General features: G+C 38.4%; 1 protein-coding gene and 1 pseudogene across 1 annotated transcript in view; one reads left to right on the forward strand and one right to left on the reverse strand.

The window, feature by feature from the left end:
* Positions 1-4,389: 4,389 nt before the first annotated feature.
* BBS9 (Bardet-Biedl syndrome 9) overlaps positions 4,390-24,002 on the forward strand; it is a 456,168-nt gene continuing 436,555 nt past the window's right edge. The window contains exons 1-2 of the mRNA XM_032592426.1: positions 4,390-5,069; positions 21,900-22,020. Of these exons, the coding sequence (XP_032448317.1) occupies positions 21,909-22,020 (112 nt within the window). The 5' untranslated portion in view covers positions 4,390-5,069; positions 21,900-21,908. The remainder of the gene's footprint in view (positions 5,070-21,899; positions 22,021-24,002) is intronic.
* On the reverse strand, positions 11,629-12,186 carry LOC115501769 (annotated as a pseudogene).

Consider the following 24,002-nt stretch of genomic DNA (forward strand, 5'->3'; position numbering starts at 1 on the left):
TTAGTTTTTAAAATGAACATGGATAGGGGTACCTGGGTGGCTCAGTTGGATAAGTGAATGACTTGATCTTATGGTCTTGAGTTCAAGTTCCCCCCACCCTGCTGCCCCCCCCCCCCACCTTTGCACTCTATGCTGGGTGTGATGCCTATTAAAAAAAAACAACCTGCATGTCCTGATAATAAAGAAATATAATGGTAGTATAATTCATTATTTAGAAACATAAAGTTTCCTTCTTACATTTTACAGCAACTTCTTATAGTTCTCCCACATGAAAGGTGAGGGTACTCAGTAACTCGGTCATTTGAAAAGTGGAGTTCCTGGTCCCGGCTTGTGTGGAAAGCCCCTGCTACTAGTGTGATTCTGCATGTTTGAGCACATCTAGTCAATGTTTGTGGTGAGCTTTCCAGGATCCTGACAGTATCAGGGCCCATGGAACCTCCTGAGCAAGAACCCACCCATAGGTCATAGGCATCAGGCACCCAAGTTTGGCCAGCAGCAAAGTCACCTCAGGAGGGAAGGAATAATTCCAGTCATTTGGTTGGTGTGAGCCACTCAGATTCATCTCTGGTATGCACCATGGAGTTGTCTGAACTCTGGACAGAGTGCCAGAAGCTGTGAAGTTACAAAGGTGGAGGAAAGAGCTAATAAGAATTTCAAAAAAACATTCATTTATTTATTCATTTATCAAACAGTAAATTAGACCTGCTATGTAAATAATGTTCTGAGTGTAGGGGAGAAAGCAGTCTTTGCCTTTGTGAAGCTTATATAAGAAAAATGTTGAATTGACAATTACCCACATATTAAAATTTCAATTATGATCTGTTCTATGGAGATATATGGGGGTATCTATTCTGGTGGTGGTACAGGAAGTCTTCCCAGGGGAAGGGGCATATCAACAGAGGCTTAAAGGATTTGTAGGAAGTGGTGGAGCAAAGAAAGGAAAGCATCCCAAGAGGCAGAAGAACAGCCTGTGGAAAAGAGGCTTCATGTACAGAAGAAACTGAGAGAGAAGGCCAGTGTGGGGCTGGAGCCTGGGGAGCAAGAAGAGCCATGAAATGAGACTGGAGAGGTAGACAGGATGAGATTGTCCAGGTCTTTTAGACCTTGGGAAGGACCTGGATCTCAAAGTAAGTATGGTAGGAAGGTAATGAAGAAAATAAAATTCGAAGAAGTGATTATCATATTTGAATTTTAGACATTCCTCTAGCTACCATCTGGTACCACACTGAGTGATGCTACACATATTCTGCAGGTGTTGATGTGCCAAATCTGCCCTTATGACATTCATTCATTCCAGAAACATTTATTTGGACTGCTAAATCCTATATTCATGTTGTTCAAACTTTGGGTCAAGAGTCATTAGAGGATTGTGAAATCAATTTAGGGAGTTGCCAGCGATATTGTAAACTATGAAATAAAACAAAAGAATAGAAAGAAATATCAGAGTGCATCATACATAAATAAGTTAGGTATTATCTTTCAAAATTAATTTTGCTCTATGAGTGAAAGCAAAAAGTTGAGCAATTAGCTCAATAAATAATTGGTCTTGGTGATGGGTATAGTTCTTCATGTCTCTAACATGTATGAGGTTTAAAAAATAATATCTGGGCGCACCTGGGTGGCTCAGTTGGTTAAGCGTCCGACTTCAGCTCAGGTCATGATCTCACAGCTTGTGAGTTCAAGCCCCGGGTCGGGCTCTGTGCTGACAGCTCAGAGCCTGGAGCCTGCTTTATGTTCTATGTCTCCCTGTCTCTCTGCCCCTCCCCCACTCATGTCTCTCTCTCTCAAAAATAAATAAACAGTAAAAAAAATTAAAAAATAATGTCTGTTGGGTGGGCAGTTCTGCTTTGGGTTGGCTTGATGGATCCCAGCTCTGCGGGGCTTGGTTGGTCTAAGGTGACATCACTTATGTGTCTAGTGGGGCAGTGGAGATGACCTGAAAACATGTTTCTCATCGTTCAGCAGGCTTCTACAGGTCATTCACAAAGAGGTGGTGGCAGTATTTCCAAGAGAAGCATGAGAGGGAGAAGCACTTTTTGTGGCTTTGCTTGCATGTTTACTAATGTCTCATTGACCAAAGCAAGTCACGTTCAGATTTAAGGGTAGACCTGCAAATTCATATTGTAAAGAAATGAGCAAAAATGCAAAAAAACCCCTACAGCTATTTTTGTAAACTATCACACTCATTAAGAAGAATTATGGCACCAGCTGCTGAAAATAAACTTTTCATGCTACAAATGATAAATTACCTTAGCTTTCCCAGCAAATAGTATTCTTTCTACTATCCTATGTTGTCACTGAAATAGGTTGAATTTGGATATCACAAGCTTTCAGAAGCTTCTCCTGTCACAGGGAATATGTATTAAAAAAAAATTAAGCAGTTACATGGGGGCACCTGGATGGCTCAGTCGGTTAAGTGTCTGACTCTTGAGCCTACTCCCATGGTTTGCAGGATTGAGCCCTGAGTTGGGTTCTGTGCTGATAGCATGGAGTCTGATTGGGATTCTCTCTCCCTTTCTTTCTGCCCCTTCCCCACCCGTGCTTGCTCTCTCTCTCTCTCTCTTTCTCTCAAAATAAATAAACATTAAAAAATTAGGCAGTTACATATCCTAGCAGGTTGAAATATAAATTACTAATTCAAGATAATTTTCATTTAATTATTTTACATTATTTCATTCTATTATTTAATGCTTTTATTTTTTTGAGAGAGAGAGAGAGGGAGAGAGAGACAGAGTGTGAGCGGGGAAAGGGGCAGAGAGAGAGAGGGAGACACAGAATCCGAAGCAGGCTCCAGGCTCTGAGCTGTCAGCACAGAGCCTGACATGGGGCTCGAACCCACAAGCTGTGAGATCATGACCTGAGCTGAAGTCAGACACTTAACTCTCTGAGCCACCCAGGTGCCCCTTATTCTATTATTTAAAAAAAACTTTTATTCTGGGGCACCTGGGTGGCTCAGTTGATCACGTGTTCAACTCTTGGTTTCTGTTCAGGTCACGATCTCACAATTTCTGGGGTTTGAGCCCCGCATCAGGCTCTGTGCTGGCAGCCTGGAGCTTCCTTGGGATGCTCTCTCTTTCCCTCCCTCTCTCTGCCTCTGTCAAATAAATAAACTTAAAACAAAAAAAGAAAACTTTTATTCTAATTATAAAGTTAATGCATGCCATTGAATGAGTAATGGAAAACAATGAACATACAAAGGAAAAATCAAATCACTCCTAAGCCCATTGTGTGGCCACAGTAAAGGTTTTTGTGAAAATTCCAACATTTTTCTTATGTTTTTCTTTTAAAAAATAATATCAAATTGCATACATCTTTTACACTTTTTCTCACATTATGAACACTCAAGCCAAACGTTCAATAATTTGAATTTTAATAGTGGAATAGAATTTCATCATAATTTGCCTAAGCTCCTATTATTGTCAATCCAAGTAATTTCCATTTTTATTAAAAAAATTTTTTTTGAAGTAAGCTCCACGCCCAACATGGGGCTTGAACTCACTCATGATCAAGAATCACACGCTCCACCAACTGAGACAGTCAAGTGCCCCCCCCCGTTTCTTTTTTTTATAACAAATGTTGTGATGGTTTAATAATATCAAAATATTAAAAATTAATGATCTTGATGATTTTCATGAAATTCTTTTAAGAACTGTAATAACTTAGAATTATATTTTCTAGTCAGAATGTGAAAAACAAGTATGGTGAAAAACAGGAAAAAATCCAGTGGAAAAAACAGTAAGTTTCAAGGTTGGTGACTTTTAGGGTATTACACCTATAGTGATTTTGAAAGCACAGATACAAGTTTGAGAAATTGGCATAATTCTTATGTTCAATTGTAAAGTTGAACATATATATACCTATATTCCAGGCAATCCACTCCAGGGAATAGACTACAGAGAATAGCTGGTGTGATCAGGGAATAGGTACAAATAACCTCATAGTAGCACTGTTTCTACTAGGAAAAAATAAACACCTGAAAATTGTTTAAAGGCTCCACCTCTTTGACGATTTTGATCTTTAGCCCCATCTTCCTCTTCAGGGCGAATTTATGTACTGGGCCAGCACCACCTCAGCCATCAGGGCTCACACAATGGCGCTCACTTCTGCGGCCACCTTGGCCACCGCTGCTAAATTCAAGGTCTGGGCCTGTTGCGCCTCAGGGCGGGAAAAGTACCGGATCCCAGAGGCTCGGAAGCGCGTGCCCGCGTAGAAGCCCTGACACTCCGCCCCTTCTGCCGGAGCTTCGCCCCCTAGGAAAGCCCCACCCCCGAGTGCTGACACGCGGGACGGGAAGGCGTGGAGGGGGTGTGGCCTGCGTCCGCAGCAGAGTCGAAGGCGGATCTTTCTCAGAGCCTAAGTCTGAGGAACAGTCAAAAGACGCAAAAAGGAATGGTATTAATTATCCCTCTGCTAATGAGGACCAGGGAGTGGTTCACTCCAGCCCCGTCCGGTAGAAATCTGATTCCAACCACTACCCACGCAGAAAAAGTCTTTCGCCTTCCACCTCCTCAGCCACTCTGGACTACAGCCCCCAGAAGGCATCGGAGCTGAACCATCCGACTTGCGCAGCGGCGTTCGTTGTAAAGTGCTATGACAACAGGGCCAAGATGGCTTGGAGTTAGGCAGGAGTGGGGAGGTGTCCCTTCCGCCGTTGGTGTCCTTTATCTTCTACATCCCGCTGACTGCCTCCCTCACCATTTCCTCCTCTTTGTGAGAAGCGGGACTTGCCGTTGTTCTGGCCTGCCTGGACTCTTCCAAGAGATTGATGCCGTTTTCCCCGCTTGTCTCTGGGCTTGACACAGAAAGGATGCAGGTTTACTCCTCGTGGGTGTCACTCCAACTCTGTGGAGGTGGTGGTGCTGCCTGGTGAGGCTCTTTCTCTCTGCCTGGGACGTGGAACAGGTTGGAGCGGGGAAACGACAGGGAATAGTGAAGCGAGGGGTTGCTTTTCTCTGCACCCTCCATTGGTCTCGTCGTTCCAGCCCTGGGACCCTGGCGGGCATTCTTAAAGGGAGATCTGCAGAGAGTTGCCGGAAAGGTGGAGCAGGACCCACCTGATTCGGCATCAGGTAAGAGTGTGTCTGGAATTAAACACTGGGAGAGTGAATGCCCTTTCTGTGTTTCGTTTGGGGGGCAAGATTGATCCCTGATGCCATGTAATGGTTTGAGGGGATATTGGATGATAGGTTTCTCCAGAAGGATGTTTGCGTTAAAAATAAGACAAAGCGCAAATACGACACAATGTGTGTGAGATTTATGGACATTTAAGAGAAAGGGTGATAAGAAATTTTAAAGATTCCAGTCAGGAATGTCACGTGGTGCGCAAGCAGCCTCCTCCCCTGGCACTTCAACAGGTCTTGGGAGCAAATGGTCAAAGCAGTTCTCAGCCTATGACTGAAGTAGGATGCATGCACTAATACCCTTTAATTCTTCTTGCAATAGGATTATTGCTTCTCCTTCTCTGTGTATTGCAGACCACAGCAGTTTAGATGACCTGAGCTGATTTTTATCAGCATCTCCTTTCTCCAATCCAGTCCTGCAACTGACTTGAATTTCCTGGAGAGATTCATAGTTTTTCCTTTTTTCTTTTTTCCATCTCACTTATACTTTGAACATGAAACCATATCACACACACACACGACTTGAAGATGCTAGGGGAAAACTATGGGGCTTCACTAAAATCTGCCAGCATTTAGAGTGGGATAGATTTTCTAACTTGTTAGAAATATGTAAATAGAATAATTGCTGAGATTTGTGTGTGTGTGTGTGTGTGTGTGAATATTTAAAAGAATTAAAAAAAGCTTTTCATTTTGCAAATAATTTATAAGTTATTTATTAGAGTTTAAGGAATTTTTCTTTTTGTGCAGCTGTGTGTAATTGCTCTTAAGTTGCAACTACACACTTATGTTTGTGGTACAATTTCTTGATGGAAACATTCACTGAGGGGGAAAAATCCAGTATCAATAGTATATAGTATTATTTATTGATTTTTAATGTTTATTTTTGAGAGAGAGAGAGACAGAGCGTGAGCAGGGGAGGGGCAGAGAGAGGAGGAGACACAGAATCTGAAGCAGGCTCCAGGCTCTGAGCTGTCAGCACAGAGCCCGACGCAGGGCCCAAACCCACAAACTGTGAGATCATGACCTGAGCCAAAGTTGGACTTTTAACCGACTGAGCCACCCAGGAGCCCCTATATAGTATTTTTAAATCTTTTAAACCTTTTGATGTATGTATCAAATCTCATCCCTCAGAATAAAGACTTTCAAATATTTTTCAAAAATTATTGAAACACGTGGAGTTACTATAAAACATCTCTGCCAACTAACATTTCAGTGAAAGGTTACTGTCAGTTTTTTGAATATCCCATTTAAATATTCAGTCCAGAGGTTCAGACTGGCATTTGTAACTTTGTCTTGCTCAGGATACATTCCACCACCACCACCACTTCTATTACTACTACTAGGTTACTAGTGACATTTATCTGACATTTATTGAGTACATCCTATGGGTTGGGCATTGGGTAAGCAATTACATGTGTTAGGTCATTTTATCTTTCCATTCCGCAGAACAGTTGGGAGACTAGAAGGTGAGGGACTTGTCCAAGGTCACTCTGCTAAAGTGTGAAATGAAAAAGGGAACCCAAATCTGTCTAACTCCCTTTCCTGTGTTTTGTCTTCTGTGTCTTTTATTGAAAATTCCAACACTGATCTCTTATATTATCTTCAAAAGCAGCATTCTTCTAATTCTACGTACACTTGTCATCTTTCTTGCACTGAATGCCCTGATTCCTACTTTCCAAAATTTGAGGCAGCACTAGCATGACCTGGAGAAAGCAAAACTCCAAATACGAACAACAATAGTGTTAGTGTGCCTTCTAATTCCAGGATCTGCCTTCTTTCCACAGGATTCTTGGGGTTATTGTTTCAGTGATTGTTCTAGTCATCCTTCCTTATTGTAGGACTAGGCCAATCGGGTGTGAAAACATCCATATCTTAAAGAAAAACTAAATCTGAGTGAACTTGGTGTGGAAGATAACATATATATAAGCAAGTATTAAAAATTAAAAAAAGTGTCAAGTGATAAATATGGAAAAGCATTTCTGGAGTTGAGGGGATAGAGAGATTATTTTCTACTTATTATTCTAATAAGGCATAAGAAATCAATCTTTTGTGGCTCTTTATAGGTATGGACCTTTTAAAACCTTCGAATTATTGTTTTCTAGTCATCCTTTAAAAATTTAATTACGTGTATAAAATACTTTCCTGCAGTTTGAACTTGCAAAGATTAGAGTTAATATTAACAGTATAGCTTTTTGGTCTTTGTGGAATAGTTGCACTTGTTTAGGGTTCTGGAGTAGACAGAATGGTTTTGGATGCTACTTGTTACTACTTACTAGTTGTGACCACTTGGGCAGGTTTCTTAATCTCTCCATACCTGAGTAACAGTACCTACCTTCTGTTTTGAAGATTAAAATAGAATACTTGCAAAGCACCTAGAACACTGCCTGGGACTTAGTAAATGATTAGTAAATGTTACCTATTTGGGAGAAGAGATAATAGCCATTGAAAATCTTATCTTTGGTTTTTGTTTTTCATTTACTTAAAAACAAAACCACTGAGGAGCTGGAAATCAACATTGAATGAAGAGTGGATAAAATGCAAATTCTTGTTTCCTATTTTTATTCAAGACAGTTAACTAAACCAAATAAGAAAATCAATTTATATATATTTAATTTTTTGTCATTCAGCATACTTTTTGTTTTTGTAGTAGAAAAACCAGGTTTCACAGCTGAAAAATGTCCCATGTTTCTTAGTTTCCTTCTTCCTAACCTGCCGGTAACTGACCTTCCCTGCCTACTACTTGCCTTAATATCTTAAAGTCAAGGCCTGTATCTCTTTGAATTTGGAAAATGAATCAGAATTTTATTTATTTATTTATTTGTTTAGTAGGCTGCATCAGGCAGGTGCCCCTAGAATTTCATTTATGTCTTAATTTCTGGTTAAATTTTTTTTTAAGTTTATTTATTTTGAGAGAGTGCGAGTGTGAGCAGGGTATGGAGAGATAGAGAATTCCAGGCAGGCTCTGCACTGACAGTGCAAAACTTGAGCTCAAACCCATGAACTGTGAGATCATGACCTGAACCCAAATCAGGAGTTGGATGCTTAACCAAGTGAGACCCAGGCACCCTTGTAGTTAATTTTTCTTTCTCTTAATGGGGTGGGATGTCCTTCTAGGAGAAAGGTAGGGTTTATTTTGCTAACCTTCTGAATTTAACTTGCTATCCTTTTGTTCTGCTGGAGTGGTAAATGGGGCCAGAATATGGGAATATCCTACTTTAAAAAAAGTGAAAGTTTATTGTTTTTTATTATGGGATATTGTACACATAAGCAAAAGCATAAAGAATGGTAAAACCACTCCTCATATGTCTATCACCATTTATTCTTTTAAAAAAAATAATAGCTTTATTGGAATATAATTTATAGGGCCGGGTGGAGAAAGGGGCGGAGGCGGTGGACGGCAGGCAGGAGCCCAAAGGGGACCGTGAGAGGAGAGCCCCTTTCTGCCTGGGTAATTTACCAGATTAAATGTGGTTGATGATGGTTCAGAACAAATACAGCTTTTATTTGAGGTATGCCATTTTGAAGACTGAGACCATGGAGTTTTATCCTTGAGGATAAAGGAAATATTTGCAAAAGTCTATTTTATATAGCAAAAATGTGAATCCTGAGACTGAATTCTCTAAAGGGCCTATACAACGTAATAGATGTTGGTGGAACCATTTACACCCAGTCAGCTTGAAGAGTCTCAAATGGACCCTACCACTGAGAAAACAAGATGGCAGTCCACTATGGGGAATTGAGGAAAATGGATTAATACAAGAGTGCTGTGATAATATACAACCAAGACAGGGTTCTTTTTACATGGATTTCATGAAATGAATGAAGACATAGGTTTCTTACTCAGCACAAATGGACTTTCTAAAGACTTTTTGTATCATTAAAATAAGTACATTTTTGACATTTGGAGAAGAAAGATGGCACATTAACACAGATGATAGTTTGTATGCCTGGAACTTTTGGCAGTTTGATTTGTATGAGTATGACCTTGTGAAATGTTAACTTTAATAAAATTTCTAACACTTAAAAAAAAAGAAATATAATTTATAGAACATACAATTCACCAATATAATTTGTACAACTCAACGTTATTTTTGTATATTTTACTTTGTATATTCACAGATATGTGCAACCGTCACTTGCACTGTAGCCAATTTTAGAATATTTTCATCACCTCAAAAAGAAAACTTGGCACTCTAGCTGCAACTCTCTTGTCCTTTATTTCCCACTGGAATTTATTTTCTTCTTGTATGGATTTGACTATTCTGTACATTTTGTCTATCTATTTATTTATTTGTTTGTTTGCTTATTTATTTATTTTTAGTTGAAGTAGTATTAACATGCAGTACTTAGTTTCAGGTGTTTTCTATATATTTTACATAAATGGAATCACAAAAAAAAAAAGGTCTTTAGTGACTGGCTTCTTTCTCTTGCATAATTTTTCAGGTTGTAGCATATATCAGTACTTCTTTTTTATTGCTGAAGAGTATTCTATTTTATGGACATGCCAACTTTGTGTTCATATATTCATTAGTGGATAGACCTTTGGATCATTTCTACCTTTTGGATATTATGAATGATGCTACTATAAACATGCATGTATAAATTTTCATGTGGGCATATGCTTTCATTTCTCTTGGACTGGAATTGCTGGATCATATGATTACTCTGTTTAAGTGTTTGAGGAGCTGTCAGATCACTTTCCAAAGTGGTTGTACCATTATATTCCCAACAGCATTGTATGAGGACTTTGATTTCTCAACACCGTTGCCCAAACTTGTTTCTGTCTGACTTTTTGATTCTAGTCATCATAGTGGGAACAAAGTGGTATCTCACTGTAGTTTTGATACGCATTTCTCTGGTGGCTAATGATACTGAGCATCTTTTCTTGTGTCCGTTGGCCATTTGTATATCTGACTTGGAGAAATATATATTCATATACTTTGCCCATTTTTAAATTGGGTTTCTGTCTTTTTATTATTGAGTCATAAAGAGTTCTTTGTATGTTACAGATAGGTATCTTTTATCAGAGATATGATTTGTATTTTCTCTTGTTCTGTGGGTCATCTTTTCATTTTCTTATTTGTGTTCTTTGAAGTAAAAAGTTTCAACTCTTGGTGAAATCCCTTTATTTTTTTCTTTTGTTACTTATGCTTTTGGTGTCAAACTTAAGAATCTGTCACAATATCTGATATCATGAAGATTTACTTTTAAGTTTTCTTCTAAGAAGTCTTCTAGGAGTTTCTAAGAATTTTATAGTTTTAGCTGTGTATTAACATACATAAAGGTCTTTGATCCATTTTGAATAAAATTTTTTATATTGTTTTAGGTAAGAGTCCAACTTCATTCTTTCACATGTGGCTATCCAATAATAATCATTTGTTGCAATTTCTCATTGAATGGTCTTAGCATCCTTGTTGAAAATCAATTTACCATAGATGTGTAGGTATATTTTCGGACTCTCCATTCTTTTCAATTTATCTATATGTATATCCTTATGCCAGTACTTACTGTCCTAATTATTATTGCTTTATAGTTAGGTTTTGAAATGGGGAAATCCTTCAACTTTGTTCTTATTTGTGAAGATTGTTTTGGCTATTCTGAATTGCTGGCAATTCTATATGAATTTCAGAATAAGCTTGTCAGTTTGTACGAAGAAGTCCTATGGGGATCTGATAAGGATTGCAACGAATCTGTAGATCAGTTTGGGAAGTATTGCCATCTTAATAATGTTATGATTTCAGATCCATGAACATGGGATATTTTCCTGTTTATTTAGATCTCCTTTAGTTCTTTCAACTATATTTTATAATTTTCAAGGTATACGTTTTACACTTCCTTTGTTAAATTTATTCCTAGGTATTTTATTCTTTTGGATGCTATTGTAAATGCAGTTGATTTTTGTATATTAATATTATTGTGTCTTTCAACTTTACTTAACTTGTTTATTAGCTCTCATAGTTTTTTACTGAATTTCTTAGGATTTTCTATCTACCAGATCATGTCATCTGTGAGTAAAGATAGCTTTAGTACTTCCTTTCCAATCTTGGAGCCTTTTAGTTCTTTTTCTTACCTAATTGCCTGACCTAAAACCTCTGGTACAATGTTGTTGTTTTTTGTTTTTGTTAATAGTGCCTTTTGTTTATTTCTCTTACAAGTTTAGTAGTAGCTGGATTTGAAGGGAGATGGGGACAATAGGATGAATTGATGAAAGCTCATCAATATGTCAAGGTTGGGGGCTGAAGGGGACACCAGAACAGGTTTCTGTTACTCTTTTTTTAAAAAAATGTTTATTTATTTATTTATATTTTATTTTTGAGAGAGAGAGCGAGCGAGCAAGCAAGCATGAGCAATGAAGGGGGAGAGAGAGAGGGTAACATAGGATCTGATGCAGGCTCTAGGTTCTGAGCTGTCGGCACAGAGCCTGACATGGGGCTTGAACTCATGGATCGTGACCTGAGCCGAAGTCGGATGCTCAATGGCTGAGCCACCCAGGCACCTCTGTTACTCTTTATTTTAGTAATAGTTGTGTGAAGGGGCTCAAGTTACTGCCAGAGGCAGCAGCGGCCTCTTTAGTGGCTTTTCTCTCTGCCAGCATCTGCTGCTTCTGTTTTGCCAGGTACTTCCTGGTAGAATAATGGGCCCTAAATCGTGATTGTGGTCCTGGTAGGCCTTGGCCACCTGGGTGAACCACTCCAGCTCCTTGACACAGTTCTGCCTGTAGTTCTTGCCTTCCCTCTGCTGACAGGCCTTCAGCCTTTCCTGGATAATGTTGACAATTTCTTGGTCAACTTTAGTGTCTCTTCTCCATTGCATTTCTGCTTCAAACATGCACAAGACATTCTTTTCCTGGCACTCAGTGATGTCTGGCACATGGCTGAACTCCTGGTGGTAGTAGTAATACCTGTTCTTTACATGCTGCTGTCTCTTAGGTCATGGGCCGGTCCACGAGGAGGTCTAAGGCCTTCGTCAAATATGTTATGGGGTTGGGCATTGAGAGCTACGGCGAGGGCAACAGTGTGTGGCATGATGCCTCCGGGTACATGTCCTTGTCCCAACTGTCCAGCATGGCATGGCGGTGGTGTGTGGGGGCCTCTGATCTCTGACACTCGAGCCTCGCCTCTACCTGGGTCCCACACCTAGGTTGGCACAGCGTAGCCAGTACAATGTTGAATAAAAGTGGTGAATATGGGGGCGCCTGGGTGGCGCAGTCGGTTGAGCGTCCGACTTCAGCCAGGTCATGATCTCGCGGTCCGTGAGTTCGAGCCCCGCGTCGGGCTCTGTGCTGACAGCTCAGGGCCTGGAGCCTGTTTCAGATTCTGTGTCTCCCTCTCTCTCTGACCCTCCCCCGTTCATGCTCTCTCTCTCTCTCTCTCTGTCTCAAAAATAAATAAACGTTAAAAAAAAAAAAAATTAAAAAAAAAAAAAGTGGTGAATATGGACATCCTAGTCTTGTGTGTGGTCTTAGGGAGAAAACATCTAGTTGTTCATCCTTAAGTATGATATACGCCATAGGTTTTGCAGTTTGAGGAAGTTCCCTTTTATTACTAGTGGTTTTTTTAGTGGAAGAGTGTTGGATTTTATTTTGTCAGATGCTTTTTTCTGAGTTGAGACGATAATGTGGTTTTTAATTTTTGTTTTATTGATACGGTGTACTATTGTAATTCATTTTTGGATGTTAGACTCACCTTGCATTCTTGGAGTAAATCTCATCTGGTCATGGTGCATAGTTCTTTTATATATTGCTTGATTCATTTGCTAGTGTTTTGCTGAGAATTTTTACATCCATGTTCATTAGAGATATTGGTCTGTAGTTTTCTTGTGTTTGCTTACTTTTGGTATTGATGTAACACCAGCCTTATAAGAATGAGTTGATGTATGGAAACCAATTTGTCAATAAATTTCATATATATATAAAAAAAAAAAAAGAATGAGTTGGGAAGTATTCCTTCCTCTTTTATTTTTTGGAGTAGTTTGTGAAGAATTGTTATTTGTGTTTGGTAGAATTCACCATCTGGGCCTAGTCTTTTCTTTGTGGGTAGTTTTTTGATTACTAATTCAATCTTTTTACTTGTTGTAGGTCTATTTAGATTTTCTATTTTGTTTTTAGTCAGCAACAGGTAGCTGGAAGCAAGATGAATAATGCTGATGTCCTGCTCCTCCAGGGAAGATAGTTCTCTGACTAGGAGCTGTGGGGAGAAGGGTGCCTTATTCTTGGCTGTACCAGTCTGGAGTGGAGTTTCTATCTTGTGAGCCAGGAGTGAGGAGAGAATGAGTGAATCTCGTTTTTTAAAAATACTATAGACTTTTAATTTTCTTACTGAGTTTTAGGAGGTTTTTAATGTTTCTTTATTTTAGGACAATATCCAGAGACTTTAAATGGTTGTTTTAAAAAATAATTTTCACCAATTTTCCTGGGGAGTGGGTCCATGGAGCTTCTCACATGTCATTCTAAAAGTGAAATCTTCTGAAACTTTAAATTGCATAGCATAATGGTTATGGGAGACATACTTACGTTATCAAAAGATTTGGTGGGGCGCCTGGGTGGCTCAGTCGGTTAAGCGGCCGACTTCAGCTCAGGTCACGATCTCGCGGTCCGTGAGTTCGAGCCCCGCATCGGGCTCTGGGCTGATGGCTCAGAGCCTGGAGCCTGTTTCCGATTCTGTGTCTCCCTCTCTCTCTCTGCCCCTCCCCTGCTCATGCTCTGTCTCTCTCTGTCTCAAAAATAAATAAAACGTTAAAAAAAAAAAAAAAAGATTTGGTCAGAGTTCCTTTAGGTATCAAGGTACTCTATCTAGTGTTTGTAAAACTGTTAAAGAGTAAGTTAAAAAGTTATTATATACATGCTTATTACGAAACCAACTGCTATGTGCAAAGATAAATTTTTTGTATGTATGTTTTATTTGAGCCATAGGATTAAACCTTTTGTAGATAAACAGGGATATTCAGCAATCTTAAATTATTCAGGCTTGCTGTGGAACTCATCTTTGAAGCCAAAGTGGAAAGGAGCTCCTTTTTAAAATCTACTGTTCTTCATGGGGCACCTGGGTGGCTCAGTCGGTTAAGCGTTCAACTTCAGTTCGGGTCATGATCTCACAATTCGTGACTTTGGGCCCCACGCCGGGCTCTGTGCTGACAGTTCAGAGCCTGGAGCCTGCTTTGGATTCCGTGTCTCCCTCTCTCTCTGCCCCTCCCCTGCTCGCACTCTGTCTCTGTCTCTCTCTCTCAAAAATAAATAAACATTAAAAAAAAAAAATCTACTGTCTTTCAGCTTAAGTTGTTTTAAAATCCACCAATTTTTGCAAAAGGAAATTAATGGTATGCCAACTTAGCACAGTTTGTGGTTTCTTAATTTCTTGGGAATGGGCAGCATGCCTTTCTTTGCTTCTGTCTTTAAAATCAGAGAGAGAGAGAGAGAGAGGCATTTGGGAAGCACATACTAGCTACTGACATCAGCTCAAATTGTTGGTTTTCTTATTGTTTATTAACTTTATAGAGATGTAAGTCCTTACAGTTCAATACATTATTGTCCACAATGGTACGTGATAGTGCCTGGGACATGGAAGAACCAGTATGTAGGATTTTGATGTAATGGAATTTATGCAGTTCTGCTATGTATTACCTTATGTTTGCCCTGGTAGGAAAGTCATTTGGTCCGAAATAATTAAATAGCTATGGTTCTGTGAGGAAGAGCCGTTTGTTGGACCTGTGTTTAAAATCAGCACCCTTCGCCCCTCTTAAGAATTACAACAAAGCAAAACAAAATAACCCCTCTACTGACTCATGCTTTTCAATTTTTTTCCTGGTATTAAATTGCAGGCAGTGGCAGCCTGAAAAAACAAGGATCTAGAGACCAGGGAGAGGGCACACAGAAACAAGTTTCTGCCAGTAGCTGTGTGACTTAGAGGAATCCTACAACTAACCTTTCTGGGCCTCTCCTACAGAATGAGAGGACCAGCTGATTACTAAGTACCTTCTAGCTGTTCATGCCCTTTGGCTTGAAAAATAAGTCTTTTTTTCCCAAGCTTTGGAAAGGTAACTTGTAGCACAGGTCCCAGGAAAAAAGGAAGTGGTAAAGTAGAGCCCTAATATAGGAAAACATTTACTTTGGCTATCAGGTATCAGGTCACCTGGTGCTTTTTATACTTTAAGGTGCATGTGAATCATCTGGGTATTTTGTCTGACATGAGGCTGAGATTTTGCATCACAAGTTCTTGGGTAATACTGATGCTGGTCCAGGGACTACACTTTGGGTAGCAAGGAGCTGAACAGTGTAGAAAAGGAGGGCTTTCAGCAGCTAGTGAAGTAAAGGGTGACTAAGGAGAAACTGAGAGCAGGAGAAACAGAGTTGCCTGTGTTGTTTTGTTAGTAAGAATAGATCTTAAATTCTATGCTAGAAGTCCTTGAAAAATAGTTTGATGTAGAACATTTCCATTTACAGACAACTCTCTATGTTGGAGAGTTAATTTTTCATATCGGAGGGTTTTTTTGTTTTTCATTTTTATTTTAGCAAGCTGAAAAAATTTGTTCATTAACTCAGGATTTTGAGGCCATTTTCACATAATAGCTATTTCAGTCATGTGTGTTTATATTCAAACAGTAGCTCTGTCTTTTGTGGTCACTTATCTTAGCACTTTGATTTTTTAAAAATATCATTTAATAGCATTGATGGAAAAAACTCTTCTCTATGACCATCACTTAGGCATTTAATCTATTCTATAGAAAACCCATGAGGTTTTCTCTTCTGCGTGCATGAGGTGAAAGTGACCCTTTTGGATGCTGAACATAATAGATCTTCCCTTTCTATTGTCTCACTGTAAGAGTCCTTTGAACTGGCTGATGCTGAATGTGTGCAAAGGATCTCACACTTGTTGGTTAGCCTATTGATTTCTGTTTTTGGCTATGTCTCCAAATGGAGATTGTGCCTCTAAGTCTTTATTCTTTATGATATTATCAGCAGCATTTCATATAGCTGGCCATTCTCTTTTTCTAGATATACCTTTTTTCATTTCCTTACAGGTGGCTCACTCCTGGTTTTCCTTTGGTCTCATTTGATGCCCCTATTCAGTTTTCTGGCCATCTTGCCTTTTTTTCCCCCTGGCCTCTGACCACAGAGCTCAGGTTTTCTACCTTGAAAGCTTGTGTCTGATTTCCTCTCAGCTCCCCCACACCCTCCTCCCATGCACCTTTTCCTTTTTCTGATTATACTTTGTATTCTTTCGCTGTAATAAATCACAGCCATGATGACAACTATATGATAAATGCTGTGAACCCTCCAAGTAAGTCTTTGAGTGGTACTGAATTTGGGTAACACTCTTCTCTGGGCTGCAAGAGAATGATGTATCTTTATACTGGTAGTCTAATGATATGGTATATTACAACTTTCCATATATTTCTGAATATATAATGAGAATATATGGCACTTATTAAGTACTGTTACTTCCCTCTCAAATAAAAAAATCTAATAAAAGTATAATAAAGTGTTTATTACATTTTTTGTATGCTTGCTGCCAGATTTGAAGTTTAGTCATCTGGCAATTTGTATGGTTATATAATGCCATTAGTAATAACAAGTGAGGCAGATGTTTTTCAGAAACTCTCCCATATATGTTAAAACTCATTTTAAGTTTATTTACGTATTATGTATTTTTCCCTTCATGTCCATCAACACCTTGCCTTTATCTGATTTCTTTTTTAGTGTAAATAGAGGCCTTGAGTGAAGCTTGCCTTTTCTTTTCTTTTCTTTTCTTTTCTTTTCTTTTCTTTTCTTTTCTTTTCTTTTCTTTTCTTTTCTTTTCTTTTCTTTTCTTTTCTTTCTTTCTTTCTTTCTTTCTTTCTTTCTTTCTTTCTTTCTTTCTTTCTTTCTTTCTTTCTTTCTTGTTGTTTGTTTCCTTAAACTGGTCATTGAAATAATATTATACTCACATAGAAGTTGCAAAAGTAGTGATTTCCTAATAATAACAGAACAATTATCAAACTAGTAAATTGACATTTATACAATGCTATGACTAAACTATAAGTCTTATTTAGATTCACTAGGTTTTACATTACATACACTTTTCTTTTTGGAATATGGCTCAAAGAAATTAAAATTTATCCCATGAAACCACCACCAAAATCAGGGTACAGAACTTTTCCGTCATCTCAAAGAAATCCCCTTCTACTAGTCTGTTAAAGTCACGCCCTCCCTTAACCCTGGCAACTGCTGATCTGTTTTCCATCAGTTTAATTTTGTCATTTTGAAAATGTTATAGAAATGGGATTATTTAATATGTGATCTTATGGGATTGGATGTTTTTAAGACTTTTTATTTGTTTTTTTTTTTTATTTTAGAGAGATAGAGTGTGAGCACAAACAGGGGGAGAGGCAGAGAGAGAGGGAGAGAGAGAATCTTAAGCAGGCTCCATGCCCAGTGAGAAGCCCTCTGCCAGGCTTAATCTTGAGACGCTGAGATCATGACCTGAGCCGAAATCGGGATTCAGACACTTAACTGCCTGAGCCACCCAGGCACCCCTGGGATTGGGTGTTTTTTTTTTTCACCCAGCATAATGCTCTTGAGATCCATCCAAGTTGTTGTTACTTCATTTTAAAAAAATTGCTGAGTTTTATTCCACGGTAAGGCTGTACCATAGTTTGTTTATTCACACATTGAAGGACATTTGTTTCTTTTCTTCAATGTAGGTTTTAAAAAAAATCATAAAAAGGGTAAAAACCATAGCAATGGTTAACGTTTATTGAGTGCTTATTTGTGCCAAGTGTTGTGCTAATAAAACCGTGTTCCTTTTTTCAAACTAAGTTTTTATTTTTTATTTTGAATTGTGAGAAAATATACATAACATAAAATTACCACCCTAACCACTTAAAAATATTTTTAAAGTTTATTTATTTATTTTTTGAGAGAGAGAGAGAGGAAGAGAGAGAGAATCCCAAGCAGGGTCTACACTGCCAGGACAGAGCCTGACGTGGGGCTGGGACTCACAAATCGTGAGATCATAGCCTGAGCCAAAATCAGAAGTCAGGTGCTTAACCAGCTGAGCCACCCAGGCACCCTACTGTCTTAACTTTTTTATTTTTTATTTTTTTATTTTTATTAAAAATTTTTAAAACTATTTTTTAAAAAGTTTATGTATTTTGGGAGAGAGAGTGAGAGAGTGTGTGAACAGAGGAGGGGCAAAGAGAGAGGAAGAGAGAGAGAGAATCCCAAACAGGCTCTGTGCTGTTAGTGCAGAGCCTGATGTGGGGGTTGAGCTCAAAAGCTGTGAGATCATGACCTGAGCCAAAACCAAGAGTCAGATGCTTAACTGACCGAGCCATCCAGGTGCCACATCTTAACCATTTTTAAGTATACAGTTCAGTAGTGTTAAGTACATTCACATTTTTGTGCAACCAGTCTCCAAAACTCTTCACCTTGTAAAACTGAATCTCTATACCCATCAGCTAAAGCTTCCCACTTCTCTCTCACCCCAACCCTGGCAGCCACCATTCTACTCTCCATGAATTTGACTACTCTAGGTACCTCATATAAGTGGAAACATGCAGTATTTGTCTTTTTGACTGGTTTATTTCACTTAACATAATGTTCTTAAGGTTCATTCATGTTGCATGTGTCAGAATTTCCCTCCTTTTTAAGACTGATAATACTCCATTGTATGTATATGCCACACTTTGTTTATCCACTCATCCACTGATGGACAACCCAACTTGGGTTGCCTCTACCTTTTAGATATTGTGAATAATGCTGCTGTGAACGTAAGAGTGCAAATGTCTCTTTGAACTCCTGTTTTCATTTCCTTTGGATATATACCCGGAAGTAGAATGAGTGGATCATATGGTAATTTATATTTTTAATTTTTTGAGGAACCACCATACAGTTTCCATAGTGGTTGCACTATTTTAGATTTTCATCAACAATGCACAAGGGTTTCAGTTACTTCACATCCTTGCCAACACTTGTTATTTTCTGGGTTTTTTGTTTGTTTTTTTTTTTTTTTTTTTTTTGTAGTAGCTGTCCTAATGGGTGTGAGGTGGTATTTCATTATGTTTTTGATTTGCATTTCCCTAATGATTAGTGATGTTGAACATTGTTTCACATGCTTTTTGACCATGTAACTCTTCTTGGGTTAAATGTCTATTCAAGTCCTTTGCCCATTAAAACGTTTTTTGTTGATATTCATGAGTTCTTTATGTATTATGTATATTAATCATAATTAGAAAGATAATTTGCAGATATTTTCTTCCTTTTCATAGGTTGCCTCTATGCATTCTTATTTATTCCTCTTTATTTTCTAGATGAGGAAGCTGAAGTATGGGGAGTTTTGGTAACTCTTAGTAACCTGTCCTTGGTTTCTTGGTTTGTATGGAACATATATCCAAATTCACACTGACCACCTCCGGAGTCTGTACTTTTCACCACTGCATGATTCTCAGCTAATTTCTTGGCCAACTTAAGGAAAGCAAGTGGTCTTGCTTTCTATGATTAACCTATGTGGAAGGCATACTTTAAGAAGCAGATTGATTTACATTTTTTATTTTTTATTTTTAATTTATTTTTAATGTTTATTCTGGAGAGAGAGAGAGAGACAGAGTGTGAAGGGGAGGGACACAGAGAGAGAGGGAGACACAGAATCTGAAGCAGGCTCCAGGCTCCAAGCTGTCAGCACAGAACCTGATGCGGGGCTTGAACCCAAGAATTGTGAGATCATGACCTGAGCCAAGTCAGATGCTTACCCGACTGAGCCATCCAGGAGCCCCTGATTTACGTTAAAAAAAAAAAAAATTTTAATGTTTATTTATTTTTGAGACAGAGAGAAACAGAGTGCAAGTGGGGGAGGGGCAGAGAGAGAGGGAGACACAGAATCTGAAACAGGCTCCAGGCTCTGAGCTGTCAGCACAGAGCCCAATGTGGGGCTCGAACCCACGAACGGTGAGATCATGAGCTGAGCTGAAGTCGGACACTTAACCGACTGAGCCACCCAGGCGCCCCTGATTTACATTTTTTAAATGTATAGTTGATCCTCATTATTTGCAGATTCCATATTTGTGAGTTTACCTGTTTGCTAAAATTTATTTGTGATACCAGAGTCAATACTTATGGTGCTTTTGGGTCATTCATGGTCATACACAGAGTGGCAAAAAAATTTAAGTCACTTGACACACATGTTCCTGGAAGATATCAATCACAGTGATTCTTTGCCTTCTTGTTTCAGCTCTTATACTATAAATAAGTGTCCTTTTTGTGGCCTACTTAGTGCCATGTTTTCCACATCTTTGTTGTTTGGATTTGTTTATTTATTTATATGCTCTGATTTTTGTTTAAAATCGTCCCCATATAAAATGCTTAAGTGCTGTGTAATGTTTCTAATTAGGTGCAAGAAGGCTGTGATATACCTTACAGAGAAAATACATGTATCAGATAAGCTTCCTTCAAATATATGAGTTATAGTGTTGCTGACTGTAGAGTTGAATGTTAATGAATCAACAGTATATTAAATAAAGTAGTTTTATTTTTTTTTTATTTATTTTTTTTTTAATTTTTTTTTTCAACGTTTATTTATTTTTGGGACAGAGAGAGACAGAGCATGAATGGGGGAGGGGCAGAGAGAGAGGGAGACACAGAATCGGAAACAGGCTCCAGGCTCTGAGCCATCAGCCCAGAGCCTGACGCGGGGCTCGAACTCACGGACCGCGAGATCGTGACCTGGCTGAAGTCGGACGCTTAACCGACTGCGCCACCCAGGCGCCCCTAAATAAAGTAGTTTTAAACAGAGAAACACAAAAAACAAAGTTATGTATTGATTGGTTGATGAAAAAGTTGTGACTAGAGGCTCACAGGAGCTTCTCTATTTCCCCTAGAGGCAATAGTTCAGTATTTACTAACTCAGTGTTTGCTGTGACCTTATAGAATGGAATGTCTTTATAAATAAGGAAAATTGACTGTATTTCTTATTATTTAAATCAGGGTAGCATGAAGGAAAGGCTTATTTATGTTGGATAAACGAACTTTCATAGAATCTCAGGATATGTGATGTTTGTGTTATAATTTGGGGTCCAGTGGGCATTCACATTCACCCATGTCGGTAACTTTGTGGTAGATGTTGCTGGTATACCCTTATTCTAGATGAGAAATCAAAGCAGAGAGAAGTTTTATGGGTTGCCAGTGTCACAGGTGGTTAGTGGTATAGTGGTATAAATGCACCTATACCTGGTTTTCCTGGTTCTTTTTTGGTGTGCATTTTCGTCTTCCATTTTGCCTTTCTACAATTAGAATGGGGAAAGGGTGTGAATGCTTTTCGAGTCCTTGTAATATACTAGTTCCAGTGTTAGCCATTTGATACGTTTGACTTCATTTGCTTTTCTCAGCAACTCATTGTGGCATGAGATGATGCAGTCTTTTCAGTGACCAAACTGTAGGAAAATTGGGTATTTTGCTAAGGAATTATGTACTAACAAGTGCTATTAGAATTTGAATCTTGATCCTACAAAGAATATTTTTTTTGTTACTGTGTGTCATTGTCTACTACATGTCCCAGAAGAGAGAATTGGCCCAACATACACATATAATTTTTCAGACTGACTCTCCAATGGCATTGCAAAATATTTGATTATGTTTCCAGCCATTTGATTTGTGGTTTCACATATGTTTGCAAAATACAAAATTGAAGTGAAATTCAGAAATGTTTTAGCATTGTCCAAGTTTAATTTGCTATGCCTTAAGAAATAATTAATTCATAGTTCATGGTGTGAAGTAGATTTTTACTATAAATAAATGCTTTCTTTTTATAGTGAACGAAAATGTCTTTATTTAAAGCCCGGGATTGGTGGTCTACTGTTCTGGGAGAAAAAGAAGAATTTGATCAAGGCTGTTTGTGTTTGGCTGATGTTGACAATACTGGAAATGGACAAGGTAAGCAACTTATGGCCATGCATCTTGGAGCAAAGCTTTACAGAAATAAAATAGAATAGTCCCAAAAAAATGACTTCCTTTTTAAAAATGTACTTTATAGAATGTAAATGAACTATCGAATTATGCCCTAATTTTTAAGGTAGTTTTCCTTATAAGTAATATTTAGGTAGCAGGCTAACAAGGCTAACAAAGATAGTTTTTACTTCTGTTTTGCTCTTTTTTTTTTTTTTTTGATTTGTGTTGATTCTGTCATATTATTTGGAAGTAGAGCCACTAAAATATTTTAATTAATTAATTAATTTATTTTGAGAGAGAGAGAGAGAAAGGAGGCGGAGGGGCGAAAAGGGAGAGAGAGAATCCCTAGCAGGCTCCATGCTGTCAGCACAGACCCAAACATGGGGCTCAATCCCACGAACTATGAGATTATGAACTGAGCCAGAATTAAAAGTCAGATACTTAACTGACTGAGCCACCCATGTGTCCCAAAATATTTTTAATTTTGAAATTTTTTAGAAATTGTTTTCAAGGAAAATTATATTTTCTTTTTTTTTTATTGTTTATTTATTTTCGAGAGACGAGAGAGAGCACAAGTGGGAGGGGCAGAGAGAGAGAGAGACAGAGAGAGACAGAGAGACAGAGAGACAGAGACATACATAATCGAAGCAGGCTCCAGGCTCCAGGCTCTGAGCTCTTAGTACAGAGCCTGACGCAGAGCTCAATCTCACAAACCGCAAGAACCTGACCCAAGCTGAAGCTGGACGCCCAACCGACTGAGCCACTCAGGAGCCCCAGAAAATTCTATTTTCTAAAAGTTGAATCTGAAAGCCATTCATACCAGAATGGAAAAATTTTTCTAGTTCTATTGGATGGTAGAAAAAATAATTAAATCATTACTTTCATTTTCCTATTATGATACTGAAAACAACATTCTGTCTTATTCTTATATTGATTTGCTCCTCTTTGCATCTTCATATTTTTTGAAGCAGTCTTTAAAACATTTTAGTTCTATGTCATTGCTATTTGGAAATTGTATTATTATTATTTTTTTTAATTTTTTTTTTTTTTAGAGAGGGAGTGAGAGCATAAGCTGGGGAGAGGGGCAGAGGGAGATGGAGAGAATCTTAAGCAGACTCCATGCTGTATGGAACTTGACATGGGGCTCGATCCCATGATCATGGGATCATGGCCTGAGCTAAAATCAAGAGTCTGACGCTCAACCGGCTGAGCTACGCAGGTGCCCCTGTTTTAATGATTATAGTCATGAGCTTTTTCTTTTCTTTTTTGTAATCCAGATAGTCATTAGCTTTTTAAAAAACAAACTTATTATAATCATTCTTTTGTTCAGTGTTTATAAATATTGTCCCCTTACATTTTTTTGTTATTTTATTTCCCTTTCCTGTAACAAAAACAATAGAATCTTGGGGACAAGGTGAAAGGAGAAAAAAAATTTTTTTTTAATTTACATTTTAGTTAACATACAGTGCAATATTTGTTTCAGGAGTAGAATTCAGTGATTCATCACTTATATACAACACCCAGTGCTCATCCCACTATGTGCCCTCTTTAATACCCATCACCCATCTAGCCCATATCCCACCTATCTCCCTCCACTAATCCTCAGTTTGTTCTCTGTCGTTAAGAGTCTTTTGTGGTTTGTTTCCCTCTCTCCTCCTTTTTTTCCCCCTGAAAGAATAAAATTATATTGACAAAGAAGAATGGGAGGTACTAAGCTGTACTGAGCACCCAAATTATTTCTAAGGAAAATCTGGGCCCTGCCCTTCCACTGATAGGATATGGGAAAGTCTTCTACTCAGAGGGTGTTCTGAGAGTTTCCTCAAACATTATGAACCTTATCTCCTGCCTGTTTGTTAAAACTTATGATTCCTTTATTATTTGGCAGCATAGAATGCTGAGACTACAAAAATATATGCCATAGAGAACAATTTCAAACTCATTTATGCCCAAACTATCTGAAGCTCAAC

This window comes from Lynx canadensis, chromosome A2 (assembly GCF_007474595.2).
Source record: "Lynx canadensis isolate LIC74 chromosome A2, mLynCan4.pri.v2, whole genome shotgun sequence".
In the NCBI taxonomy this organism is placed as follows: domain Eukaryota; kingdom Metazoa; phylum Chordata; class Mammalia; order Carnivora; family Felidae; genus Lynx; species Lynx canadensis.